This window comes from Prionailurus viverrinus, chromosome A2, assembly GCF_022837055.1.
Source record: "Prionailurus viverrinus isolate Anna chromosome A2, UM_Priviv_1.0, whole genome shotgun sequence".
In the NCBI taxonomy this organism is placed as follows: Eukaryota; Metazoa; Chordata; class Mammalia; order Carnivora; family Felidae; genus Prionailurus; species Prionailurus viverrinus.
The window spans coordinates 82,386,669-82,401,170 of NC_062562.1; the positions used below are offsets into that span (position 1 = coordinate 82,386,669).

Consider the following 14,502-nt stretch of genomic DNA (forward strand, 5'->3'; position numbering starts at 1 on the left):
TAATTTAAAGTCTAGTTTGTCTAAGTATGGCTACTACAGCTTGCTTTTGACTTCCAGTAGCATGATAAATAGTTCTCCATCCCCTCACTTTCAATCTGAAAGTGTCCTCAGGTCTAAAATGAGTCTCTTGTAGACAGCAAATAGATGGGTCTTGTTTTTTATCCATTCTGATACCCTATATCTTTTGGTTGGCGTGTTTAGTCCATTCACATTCAGTGTTATTATAGAAAGATATGGGTTTAGAGTCATTGTGATGTCTGTAGGTTTCATGCTTGTAGTGTCTCTGGTACTTTGTCTCACAGGATCCCCCTTAGGATCTCTTGTAGGGCTGGGTTAGTGGTGATGAATCCTTCAGTTTTGGTTTGTTTGGGAAGACGTTTATGTCTCCTATTCTAAATGACAGATTTGCTGGATAGAGGATTCTCGGCTGCATATTTTTTCAGTTCATCACATTGAAGATCTCCTGCCATGCCTTTCTGGCCTGCCAAGTTTCAGTAGAGAGATGGGTCACGAGTCTTATCGGTATCCCTTTATATGTTAGAGCACATTTATCCCTAGCTGCTTTCAGAATTTTTCTTTATCCTTGTATTTTGCCAGTTTCACTATGATATGTCGTGCAGAAGATCGATTCAAGTTACGTCTGAAGGGAGTTCTCTGTGCCTCTTGGATTTCAATGCCTTTTTCCTTCCCCAGATCAGGGAAGTTGTCAGCTATTAGTTCTTCAAGTATACCTTCAGCACCTTTCCCTCTCTCTTCCTCCTCTGGAATACCAATTATAGGTAGATTATTTCTCTTTAGTGCATCACTTAGTTCTCTAATTTTCCTCTCATACTCCTGGATTTTTTTATCTTTTTCTCAGCTTCTTCTTTTTCCATAATTTTATCTACTAGTTCACCTATTCTCTCCTCTGCCTCTTCAATCCGAGCTGTGGTCATCTCCATTTTATTTTGCAGCTCATTAATAGCATTTTTTAGCTCCTCCTGGCTGTTCCTTAGTCCCTTGATCTCTGTAGCAATAGATTCTCTGCTCTCCTCCATACTGTTTTGAAGCCCAGCGATTAATTTTATGACTATTATTCTAAATTCACTTTCTGTTAAATTGTTTAAATCGTTTTTGATCAGTTCGTTAGCTGTCGTTATTTCCTGGAGGTTTTTTTGAGGGGAATTCTTCTGTTTTGTCTTTTTGGATAGTCCCTGGAGTGGTGAGGAACTGCCGGGCACTTCCCCTGTGCTGTCTTGAATAACTTGAGTTGGTGGGCGGGGCCACAGTCCGACCTGATGTCTGCCCCCAGCCCACTGCTAGGTCTGTAGTCAGACTGGTGGGTACCTTCTCTTCCCCTCTCCTAGGGGTGGGATTCACTGTGGGGTGGTGTGGCCCGTCTGGGCTACTTGCACACTGCCAGGCTTGTGGTGCTGGGGATCTGGCGTATTAGCTGGGGTGGATCAGCAAGGTGCACAGGGGCAGGAGGGGCAGGCTCTGCTTGCTTTTCCTTCGGAGATCCGCTTCGGGAGGCGCCCTGCGGCACTGGGAGTGATTCAGACCCGCTGGAGGGGTGGCTCCGCATAAGCACAACTTTGGGTGTTTGAGCTGTGCAAGCAAGTTCCGTGACGGGAACTGGTTCCCTTTGGGATTTTAGCTGGGGGATGGGCGAGGAGAATGGCACCTGGCGAGCGCCTTTGTTCCCCTGCCAAGCTGAGCTCTGTCCGGGGCTCAACAACTCTCCCTCCCGTTGTCCTCCAGCCCTCCTGCTCTCCGAGCAGAGCTGTTTAACCTTCCAGATGTTAAGTCCCGCTCGCTGTCAGAACACACTCTGTTCGGCCCCTCAGCTTTTGCAAACCAGACTCGGGGCCTCTGCTTGGCTGGTGGGCCGCCCTGCTGCCTTGGCTCCCTCCTGCCAGTCTGTGTAGCGCACACCTCCTCTCTGCCCTTCCTACCCTCCCTGCCCTCTTCCGTGGACCTCTCGTCTTCGCTTGGCTCTGGAGAATCCATTCTGCTAGTCTTCTGGCGATTTTCTGGGTTATTTAGGCAGGTGTGGGTGGAATCTAAGTGATCAGCAGGACGCGGCGAGCCCAGCGTCCTCCTACGCCGCCATCTTCCCATTTTAGCTTTAAAAGATCTTATTGGATATTCAAACTTTTGACCTGACAAAAATACTGTATTCTCATAGTTTTCTCATGTCTGCCTCTGTTTTCTAATTAGGTCTTTTTTTTGCTGTATGTACATAATGTCCTTGTCCTTGAAGGTATTGTGCTATTTTTTTAAATAAAATTTCTTTACGTTTTTATCACTGAAACTAACATAGCTATCACATGATAAATTGAACTTAGCCTCGATAACTGAAGTAAAATGAGGCGCAAAATTTATAACCTTTATTTTCCTTTTCTTTTGCACGTTATTTTTGGCACTTTCCCAGACTATTTGTTTAAATTTCTTGGTTTTACATATGAGAGATTTGTTACCAAATGCTGGTCTCAATGTCTTAAAATAATATAGTATTGCTTATTTTGACAATATGGATTATCCATGAGCTTTAGGGCTAAGTATTTCCTTTATTAGCCAAATGATAATGTAAATTTTTAAGATTAATGTATGTGGCCTCATTTTTATTTCCTGTATTAACCTAGGAATCATTGTGCAACTAGGCCTTATACATGGCCATCTCTTTTTCCCCCTTGGTTTAATTAAAGCCTGTTATAATCTGTACTGAATATAGTCAAATATTTTCTAATACAGAATAGAATGTTTAGATATTACTATGTATAATATTTAAATTGAGATTCAGTTAATGCTTCAGAAAGCTAAATAGGCTATGCTTTTTTTTTTTCTTTAAACTGTAATGGGAAAATATTTGTTTTTATAAATGCAAGATTTAATTTTAAAGTTAAAGTTTTGATACTTCTGAAATATAGATGCTTTAGACTACCATTTCCTTAGTATATACAAGTGAAAAATATTCTATTACATTTTTTAAATGTATAGAAAATTCTTATTTTAATTTTTTATTGAGATATAATTGGCATATAATATTATATTGGTTTTAGGTGTTCAGTGTGATTTGATATTTGTATATATTGTGAAATGATCACCACAATAAGTCTAGTTTAACATCCATTACCATACATAGGTACAATTTTTTTTCTTGTGATGAGAACTTTTAAGATTTACTCTCTTTCAAACTTTGAAATATGCAATATAGTATTATTTAGTCACCATGCTGTACATTATATCCCCTGACTTTTTAATTTTACAATTGGCAGTTTGCATAGTTTGACCTCGGCCATTTGACTTCCTTTACCCGTTTCACCCACCTCTGGCAAGCACCAATCTGTTCTCTGTATATGAATTCAGTTTTTTGTTTTTAGATTCCACATATAAGTGAGATTATATAGTATTTGTCTTTCTCTGACTTATTTCACTTAGTATAATGCCCTCAAGATCCATCCACGTTGTTGCAAATAGCAAGAGTTCCTTCTTTTTTATGGCTAAATGATACTCCATCATGTGCATATACCACGTTTTCTTTATCCATTCTTCCATCGATGGACATTTGGGTTGCTTTCATGTCTTGACTATCATAAATAAGGCTGCAGTGAACATGGGGGTGCATATATCTTTTTGAGTTTGTGTTTTCACTTCCTTTGGATAAATACCCAGAAATGGGATTACTGGATTGTTTGGTATTTCTATTTTTAATTTTTTAGGAACTTCCATATTGTTTCCATAATGGCTGCATCAATTTACATTCCCACCAACTATACACAAGGGTTTCCTTTTCTCCACATCCTCTCCAACACTTATTATTTCTGTCTTTTTGATGCTAGCCATTCTAATAGGTGTGAAGTCTCATTGTGGTTCTGATTTGCATTTTTCTAATGATTAGTGATGGTTGAGTATTTTTTCACATATTCCTGATGGCCATGTGTATGTCGTCTTTAAAGAAATGTCTATTCAGGTACTCTGCCATTTATAATCAGGTTTTTTTTTTTTTTTTTTTTTGGCTATTCAGTTGTGTGAATTCCATATATATTCTGGATATCAACACCTTATCAAATATATGATTTGCAAATATTTTCTCTTATTTCATAGATTGCCTTTTCATTTTGTTGATGGTTTCCTTTGCTGTGTGGAAGCTTTTTAGTTTGATGTAGTCCCACTTGTTTTTTGTTGTTGTTGTTGTTGCTTTTGCTCAAAAATATTTTTTAATGCAATATTCAGTGTTATATATTTAAAGCTTTTAAGTATATTTAAGTAATCTCCAGAAACTGATATGTGGTAAATATTGCATTGCTCTTTCATCTCTGTTTTCTTATTACCTTGATTTTTTTTTTAGGTTTTCTTTCATAAATTAAACTTTCATTTTATTAGTCTGAACTTCACACTAGGATTTAATTTTGTTATAGATTGTTTCTGTCTAATGGCTCAGAAGTTTATAAATAGCTAAGGAATACAAGAAGGATCATACATTGTATGGGATGAGATGAAATATCACCTAATAGCAGATTAATGGTTATTTCAAACCTACTTTCTCATAGCATTGATTGATACATAGGAGACACCCACTAAATGTTTGCTAACTGAACTTAAAATGTTAGATTATGTCCTTGCATTTTAAAGCTGACACGGCCACTGCTGGATTTACCTTTTGGGCAAGATGGCAATTTCTATTCTGTAAAAAGGAAAAATCATTCTCTATAGAATCCAATCTGAGGAAGCTGTATTTGGTGAGAAAAAATACTTTGCCAAAGGTAGTGACTAATACTATATTAACTATATAACTCAATGGGTGAATGGATTTAAAAAGTGGAAGGAGGAATGGATAGAAGAAAGACAGACAGCTTATCATTCTTTGTAATTTTTTTATCTTGTCCTCTTAAGAAATCTTGCTTTCTAGGTATTGTTGAATCTGGGTGACTTGTTTTTATAGCAGGTTTATATGTGGTTGGAAACCATAAATGCCATTTAGAAAAAACGTGGAATGTAAAAAACCGGGGAAAATTATTTCAGAACTGTATGGTTGAATAAAATGATTTGAAATATTTTCCTTACCTCTCTGAACCTGTGCTCTGAGAAACATTTATAAATCTGTTTATTATTTCTCCGACAATTTAGAGGCGAAGTTAAAAAACAAAAAACTCTCAAATTGTATGTTCTAGAATTATTTTCATAGAAATTTTGGTTGGAATGCTGACCAACAATATAAGACTCTGTAATAAATGATATTTGTGGGGCGCCTGGGTGGCTCATTAGGTTACGCAGCCGACTTTCACTCAGGTCATGATCTTGCAGTTCGTGAGTTCCAGCCCGGTGTCGGGCTCTGTGCTGACAGCTCAGAGCCTGGAGCCTGCTTCAGATTCTGTGTTTCCGTCTCTCTGCCCCTCCCCTGCTCATGTTCTGTCTCTCTCTCAAAAATAAATAAACATTTAAAAATGTTATTTGTTAGAGGTATTTACAACTAAGATGACTTTCCGGAGTAAGAGATCCAAAGCGAAAATTCATTCTAGAATGGAGTAGCCTACTGATTTGGAATTTAGAAATACATAAGTAAGCAAACATCTGTAAGATATGCTTGCATGCTTTTTTATCTTGTATATAAAAGACCAGTTATCTACACCAGGTTTTTCAATTCTAGGATGATTGAGTAATAGCAATAGTTTGTGTTATGGTCCTTCTGTTGTGTTGTACATTTAAAAAAATTTTTTTATATGTTTATTTATTTTTGAGAGAGAGGGAGAGACAGAGCCTGAGTAGGGGAGGGGCAGAGAGAAAAGGAGACACAGAATCTGAAGCAGGCTCCAGGCTCTGAGCTGTCAGCCCAGAGCCCAACACGGGGCTCGAACTCACGAACCATGAGATCATGACCTGACCTGAAGTCGGACGCTCAGCTGACTGAGCCACCCAGGTGCCCCTGTTGTGGTGTACATTTTAGATGTGATACTGAGTTTTTAATAACTTTTCCTCAAATATAATGTCTTTTATTTTTAAATCCCCTTGTTTTAATATTTGATTTTACAGCTGATAATATATCTGTAATTATTTGATAGTTTCTGATTTTTTTTGTGTGGCCTTTCACATGGCTGTTATGTAGTAAATATAAGACACAAAATTACTTCAGTGAAATGGGTGAAGGTGGTCAAAAAGGTAAAAAATAATAACTTTAGCTCTTCTTGAAACAAGGATACACTAGAACCTAATTACCAATGGATTACCTTATTTCTAAAGTTGGAATCACTAAGTTGGTGATTGTTTCAGGTAATAAAAGCAGCTTAAGAGAGCTGTCTACATTAGGACAAATGTGGGTACAAAAGCTGTAGTTAAGAGTGTCAGAAGATAGGAGTAGAGCAAACATTATTGTAGGTAAAACAGGAATCCAAGAACATTGTCCTATTGTGAAGTACAGTAACCGAGAGGATTTGTTCATGCTGTGTAGGCAGTGGTTCTCTTGAGTTGCATTTCTGTATTGGCAACATTCATTTCTTTCTTAAGATGAAACTCAACATGTTCAAAAGTCTTAACCTCCCCCAAAGTTACTTTTCTTCTTTTGGCCCTTTCTATTAATGGCTCCACCATTCTCTCATTTATTCAGAATGAGGAATTCTTCATGACATTTTCTTTCCTTAATCATATTTGTTGTCATTTGCTTGCAGATGCCCTTTGTTTCTCTTCTTGTTCCCTTCCCACCTATGCCCTTCCATACTCTGTTGTGTGTAGCAATATCTTATCCTTTAAGGCCATTCAACATACTGCCTTAATATTCTCAACTTCTTAATATTTCTCAACTATATTCTTAATATCCACACCTTCATATAACATCTCCTTTCTCTGATTTCATCACTTTATGGTTTTATGATTACCCCTTTACTTTTTAATTTGGTGATTATTACTAGACTGTACACTTCTTGGAGTTAAGTACTATGTTGTTTACATTTTTGTATCCTCTGCAGTGCTTACTCTTCAGTGCATTTCACATATTGAGCTATTCCAAAATCCAAAATGCTCTGAAAACCTGAAGTTGTGGGGAAGGAGAAGGGAAGAGAGAGTGAGAGTGTTGGTTTGGTATTATACCCATTTGGAAGCAAAATCTAAGTTGGCATGACTTGAGGCTTTCACATTGTACTATAAAAAATTGCTGAGTTTTGTAGGTTAGAAGCAGTTTCATATGGTTCCCCCTTAACCTTTATTTAACCTATTTAATGTGAATATTTACAGATTTTGATACAAAAATATTGAATGTTATTATGGGAGTATGTTTATAAGCATATGAATTAATATGTCAGGTATCTTTAATATTTGTCTAGGTGTAATAATTAGTAGTGCCCCCACTTTCTTTCTTAACGAGCCCTGATTTGGACAATAAATTATATGGCTACTTTGCCTTAGCAGATATCCCTGCAACAGATGCTTTGTTATGGTAGGTGGCTTTAATTTAAGGATGAAAACATCCATTCTCATGGTGTAATTGTTGTTTTGGTCAGAGTAAGATGCAGAGTTAGGATGCATAAAACTCTTCTGATACATCTCATTATATATCAGGACACAGTGCACTAAAAATTGTTGCAAAGTGGAGATCTCTGTTTTCCTTGGTTAGGCCTACTTAGTAAAAAAACAACAAAAAAACTCATTGGCAAGAAACAGTTATAAAGGCAAAAAAGGTGCTATGATGAACCCAGTAAAAGTACATTTTGATTAAAAAAAAAGGCAATTACAGTTTCAGAGTTCCTTAATCATAGTTTATATAAAGATGGCTTTTTTTCTAAAATTAATCTGAGATGTAGGTAACAATGAAAATCATTCTTGTCTTCCGACCCATTAACATATGCCTAGCTGGATAAAAATGAAGTACTTCCTTGAGGCTGAAACTAATTCAAGGCAGTGTTTTATATAATAATTTCAGAACTCTTCTATTCACAATCCTAAACACAACCTAAGATTCTTATAACTACTGACTCTGGAACATCCATGTTAATGAATATTACTGGTCCTTGTGACCAGTGAGAACAAGGATATCTCTGGATGGGCTCTCTCTGCCTTTTTTGGGGTATATTTGGTTAGAGAATGATATAATAGTTATATATGCTTATGGAGTAAGGGCACTCCATGGTGATAAAGGGTAGGGCAAAGATTGATTAAAATGAATTCTGGGACCTGTTTAAAAGTACTAAGTAGCAGTAGGAATCTTGAAAAAGATTGGGAAAAGTGGAAGATATAAGCCTTATTTTACTGGCTTTTTTTTTTTCTTCTCTGCACATGTTAAGCTTCTAGTAGTATTGATGCCTGAAAAAAAAATCTTCTTTGATCTTTATTTTCTTGGGAAATATGTTTCTTTATGGAAACATTTGAAATGTGTTGAAATGCCATGGTACACAATTGAGTTTTCAGTAACTGGAAATAGATTGTGGTGGTGGTGTTTTGTTTTTTTTTTTAAGTTTATTTTTTTAGTAATCTCTACACCCAGCATGGGGCTTGAACCCATGACCCCAAGATCAAGAGCCACACACTCTTCCAACTGAGCCGGCAAGGCACCCCTAGACTTTTTTTGATATGAATATCTCTCATTGAAGTTTGGCCCTTTCAGCTAAAATAATAGAGAATGTAAACCCCATTTTGGGAAAGTGTCATTGTTTTACAAATTCAAAAGCCAAGAAACCGCTTATGTGAGGGGCACCTGGGTGGCTCAGTTGGTTTAAGTGTCTTGATTTCTGCTCAGGTCGTAATCTAATGGTTTGTGGGTTTGAGCCCTGCATTGGGCTCTCTGCTGTCAGCTTGGAGCCTGCTTCAGATTCTCTGCTCCCCCTGTCCCCTGCGCTTGCTCTCTCTTTCAAAAATAAACATTAGAAACAGCTTATGTGAAACATGAGAAAGGAAAATTATTTTTCTCCTAACTTTAATGAAGCTTTTTTTTTTCTCGGCAGAATGAAATTAACACTGAAAATATGGTCAGCTCCATGGATCCTGACAAACAAGATTCTCCTCCTCCAAAACCACCAAGGACCCGCAGGTATTGTATGTCACGTTTTTTTGAAAGGATATTTTTCTTTTACTTACTCTTAATTAAAATAACAAATTCTGAATATTTCCAAGTTGTTTTTATAACTTTTATCATTCTTTTTTTTAGGATATAGCATATGTATTTGATTTGTTACTAGTGTACTAAAAATTTTGTTTCACTTTAGATAAAATTTCAGTAGTACACTGTACATTAACAGTGAACACCCCCTTGAACTGACAGTAGTTCATGTTTTGGTATGTGGTACAATTACAATTTTAAATTTTCTAAAAGATGTCCACTTTTGCATAATGACTGAAAAAGTGATAATGATTGTCAAAAATTGTGTGCACACTGAAAAAGTTATTTGAGGATGTTTAGTAACATTACTAGCAAAATGAGCTTATTTCTGTCTGGATTTTATTACTTTCATACCAAGCTCATTTATAATAAAGTCAAGATATTCTTGTACCCTTTTTTATTTCTTTTTTTCTTTCAGGGTAGCTGCTAGGTGAGTTATGTGGTAGTATGGAAAGAATATAGAATCAGAAAGATTTAGTTTCAAGTCCTTTCACCCATGTATTAGCTTTGAAGTTCTAATTAAGCCACTTATTTAATCCTTGGTTCATTTTGTTTTTGTTTAAGTAGTGTCCTAGGAATGAAATGAAATAAAGTATGTGAAAATGCTACCTATAGGACTTGGCACATTATTAGGTTTCCATTACATGTTAATTTTCCCATTACAATTACTATACAATTATTAACTATTACAAGGACTTATATAGGGTCTTGTCTTGAGCAAATATCTGCCCAAATGAATTGGCCTTCCCTTAAAGTAGAACTTCTTTTATATACGATTCATCAAATTTTTTTTTTTCCCTTAAAAGTTGAATAGAAGTTGACTGAAGTTAATTGGGGTTTGGTCTTGGCATTGAGTTGCTACACCTTAATGAGATTATTCCTCAATACAAAAGAATACACTTTTCCTTGATAACTAAGGCAAGATATCATACTTACTGTAGTCTCTGGAATACTTTTATGTTATGTGCTTCTCTGTGGAAGAGTAGAAAGCCTATGAAGGTGGGTTTACAATCTCAGCATTTAAATGCTCAGGATGTAGTTAACTGTGCACTAACAAAACTTCCCAGTAGTAGTTTCTTGTTTGATTTCCACTTTGATATCTATACTGAAATTGGAATCTTAGCCTCCTGGGAAGGTATCTAGTTAAAATCTATAAACTGTTAGCTAACTTTTTTGTCCCACATATGAGTTCTTTGGGATCCTAAAACAAACTGTACTAGCTATAAAGGTAATAAATCAAGAAACATTTTTGCTACCCCAATATCTTTTAATTTTTTTGAGATTGAGCCAATGTAGAGGTTCTCAAAGTGTCCACTGATATTTGTGATGTACATAGTCCTCTATTTCCAACAACAAACAGTGGTAATATCTTCCTAATTTTGAAGGGAAAAAATGAATAGAATGTTGTGCATTTTAAGTCTTTTTGAAAGTTTGACTCCTGTTATTCTTTAATAAACAAAAAGGATAATAAAGAAGTAGCAAATGAGTATTAATAGAACAGTGTTCATTCAGCTTAAGACAGGATTTTATTTAGGGATATGTGAAGTTACCTTTTTCTTATACATGCAGTAGAGTCAAATGGCAGAATTTCCTTATGTTCCACAAAGGCATACCCTGTGAGTTCCAGGTTGAGATGAGTTTTAGAACTAGTGTAAATTGTTAACTGAAAATAAAATCACAACAGTGTAAGACTGATTAAAAAGTAATAATGGTATACTTTCTTTTTCAGTATGGCTACAGAAAGCAAATAAATGAATTGGTTGTTTAGAGTACATGTTCTTAGAGAAAGATCTAGAGAGGAAGGCTTATGTTTGTTGTATTAGATTTAATCAGTCATATAATTCTGGTTTATACATACTTAAAGAGTATTGTAGATTTTGAACAGATTTCATTTTCTATTTTCACTAACTCCAGCACTCTGTAAGTGTACCTTGTTAGCTGTTTCTATAAATTGTCAACAGGTTTACTACAGAGACACAAATGGGTGTGTGCCATAGTAAAATTTTCTTTATTTAATATTTCAGAGACAGTGACAGTATACTTGATGCTTTCTTCTAATGCCTCTCAATTCAGTTTTAAGTGGGATTAGAATTGGAAGGAATATGGAATGTGGTTGTTTCAGACATTTTGTTATCGAGGCGAGAGGTAAAGATTTATTGAGGGTTTTGTATTTGGAAGACTTGCACAGAAATAAAGTCTTTCATATTGTAGATATAATATAACAAAGTACCAAGGAGAGAACCCTGATAAGCACCATAATTTGTGAGGAGCAGACTAAAAGAAAGCTGTAGAAAAGGAAAACCACCAAGGGTAAAACCAGGAAAACAGTGGCATTCTACAAGCCGTGAAGGAATTTCGTATCTGTCAGAAATACATGAATATCAACCTCTTTGAGGGTTGCCTGGGAGAATGAATAGACTTTCAGACATCTGTGGCTCTTAGAATATCCTGAATAGGTGAGGGCATTTGTGGGGTCAAAACAGGGGTTAAGGTCTACTCATTGGAGGCTTTTGAAGTTACCTGATTTGGGGAACCCTCATCTAGCAAAGAATGTGGTTTTTTGGTGAGGATTTTGGTGACCAAGAACACTGGAAAAAGTAGGTGATGGAGAAACCTGTATTTCACAAAACAGTTGTTGTTCTTCTGCACTGTTTTCTTCTGTTAAAAAAAAAGTCTTTGGCTCTTTTTTGAAATGCTATTTTCCTTTTGTTGATTCTTTTTTTAACAAGTATATTAAACAAATGTATTGCCTTGAAGTGGCTAATTTTTAAGAAAGGAGCAAAGTGATTGAATAAAAGTAGGAAATGGTCCTATAGGTCAGCCAAATAAGAAGTGATTAAAAGAGGTCCCTTTCAAAATACTAAATATCTGGAAATAACCTTATGTAGAAAGTAGAACCTCAGGTAGAATTATTTTCATTTGTATTATTGAAAAAAAATTAAGTGTTCTTGATTGGAAAAGTTAAATGTAATTGAGCTTTCGCAGTAATACTTAAAATATCATTTATTTTCATATTTGATGCAATTTTCACTAAAATACTAACCGGATCTTTTCTGAACTTGACAATATAATGTTAACTTGGATGAGCAAAGAGAAATAACATAGAAAACTTTGGATGAAAATAGTGATAAGCAAGGACCAACTCTTTTAAAAACTAGAAAACTGTAATAGTTAAGATAGTCTGTCAGTGGTATAAAAATATACTAGTTAATGGAGTTGAATCAACAACTAGGGAATAGATCTTGTTAGGAATTAATATATACTAAATAGGGAGAAGGAAAAGTCATAATATAATATTACTAATCATCTGAAGAAAAATATATTTAGATCCTTATACCAAATACCAAGGCAATCTTCAGGTGATTAAATACAGAAAGTCAAATTATTGAAACAAAATATAATGTTTGACCAAAAAAATAATGTTTGACAAACTTGTAGAAGGGAATATAATAGGAATAATAATAAAGGACAAAAGTGATTTATTTGATTAAAATTTTAAAGTTCTAATTGAATTATTCATTCCCAATTTGCATTCTTTAAGATAAATAAGGGTAGATTTTGTCAAAATGCAAAAATATGCATGCTTACTATAGTTCTCTAATTCTTGTGTTATTTCTTTTCACTTTAGAAATACTTTTGATCTCAGGCATAATTTTAAAAAGTTATCGATAGGGGTCAGAATATATAATAAAACCAACAAATAAAGGATAAACACAAGTAGAACATCTTTCTCAATTCCAAAGTTTAAGCTATATAGAATATAAAGTAACCATTATATTGGGGTGCCTGGGGGCTCAGTCAGTTAAGAGTCCGACTTCGCTTCAGGTCATGATCTCAAGGTTGGTGAGTTCGAGCCCTGCCTCAAGCTCTGTGCTGACAGCTTAGAGCCTGGAGCCTGGTTTGGATTCTGTGTCTCTTGTCTCTCTCTGCCCCTCCCCTGCTAGCACTCTCTCTGTCTCTCTGTCAAAAATAAAGACATCAAAAAAACCTTTTTTTATTAAGTTAATCATTATATCAAAAGTAATCATTAGCATTGATACAACACCTATATTTATGTTTTCTCATCTTCCTTGTTTAGATTGCCATGTATTCTCTATTCATTCTGTAGATAGTCAGTGATATGTCAGAGTGGTAAGTGATGTCATGAACACAGTGACTTTTACAGTAATCTTGATCACAGGGATATTAATAGCTGTTTTCCAAAGGAACTGATGTGAATAGGCTAGCTGAGTTCAACCAAGAACACAAGTCTCCTATCTTCTAGTACAGTAATGTTTTCTTCATTATATGGTATTACCTCCCTAAAAAAAGAGAGTAGTGAAAGTTTTTGTTTTGAAAGTGTTCTGTTCTAATTTTTTGGTAGTCATTTTCTTCACTCCCTTACTGTTTCCACCCCATATGGAATCCAGCCTAAATTACTGTAAGAAAAGTAATTTTCTGATTTTATGTAACATAACAAATTATAGAGTCACTCATTTTAAGACTTGGTCAAACAAATTAAATATAATCTATTATTATTATAAAGTCCAAATGTCTTAGTGTGAAGTTCTGAGCCTTCACAGTATAGCTTCAATCTACCTTTTTAGTTTTATTTTTCACTGTTTTTCTGAACCGTTGTGTTCATTGTTCTGTCCTCTTCTGGTACTGGTATAATGCCTCGCATGTGGTAGGTCCTGAATGGTTTGCTTTGTTTTTGAGAAGTGAAATCTATGCCTTCCTCAAAACAGAGGATATTAAAACCAGTATTTACAATAAGAATTATGTAAGTCATATATCAGAATATCTAGTAAAAACATGAGTGTTGGTTACTATAGTGGAAAATCCATTTGTAGCATATATATTTTTGTGGTTGGGCTTCCAATTTTTGTGTACATGAAAGTGCTATTTAAGTGTTTTAAGCCTTGTTCCAACCAACCTTAAATCAAAGAAGGATAAGGAAGAAATCTGTTAGTGTAATTACCAATCAAATTTGAGTAGCCACAAAAACCCACAAAGGGACACAAGGAAACTTTTGGAGGTGATGATATATGTTTATTACCTTGACTGTGGTGATGGTATCATGGGTATATGCATATGTCCAAACTCATCAGATTTTATACATGAAATATGTATAGTTTTTTGTATCAACTCTACCTCAGTAAAGCTTTTTAAAAATATGAGCTAAGAATGTGTTTATTGTGTATTTTCAACATCCTGCACACTGTTTCCAAAAGTACTTAACAAGATTATTGGTTAAATAAGGCTTTTTGAACACATTTAACTCTGGTCCCTCCCTAAACTTCCTAAAATTATTGTGAAGGAACATAAAAATGTATGAAGATTTTGAAAACAAAATTGGAGAGGGATGGCAGCAGAAGGATGATTATAGAACTGTGGAAAGTAGAAAGCTTATCAACCAATGTAAAGGGACTAACAGAACAGGGAAAGCTAAAACTTGC

At 35.2% G+C, this 14,502-nt stretch overlaps 1 protein-coding gene and 1 long non-coding RNA gene across 9 annotated transcripts in view; one reads left to right on the forward strand and one right to left on the reverse strand.

Annotated features, from left to right (window-relative positions):
• Positions 1–14,502, forward strand: part of PTPN12 (protein tyrosine phosphatase non-receptor type 12) — a 104,106-nt gene that overhangs the window by 76,616 nt on the left and 12,988 nt on the right. For both annotated transcript variants that reach the window (XM_047834847.1, XM_047834858.1), the window contains one exon: positions 8,910–8,995. In XM_047834847.1, coding sequence (XP_047690803.1) covers positions 8,910–8,995 — 86 coding nt within the window. The remainder of the gene's footprint in view (positions 1–8,909; positions 8,996–14,502) is intronic.
• The window catches only part of LOC125152700 (uncharacterized), a 154,116-nt gene that overhangs the window by 67,037 nt on the left and 72,577 nt on the right, over positions 1–14,502 (reverse strand). For 5 of the 7 annotated variants that reach the window (XR_007147284.1, XR_007147280.1, XR_007147285.1 and 2 more), the window contains exon 4: positions 10,615–10,727. The exons of 1 other annotated variant lie outside the window; for it this stretch is intronic. This is a non-coding gene — a long non-coding RNA (uncharacterized LOC125152700). The remainder of the gene's footprint in view (positions 1–10,614; positions 10,728–14,502) is intronic. One more of the 7 variants, XR_007147282.1, reaches the window with a different exon arrangement.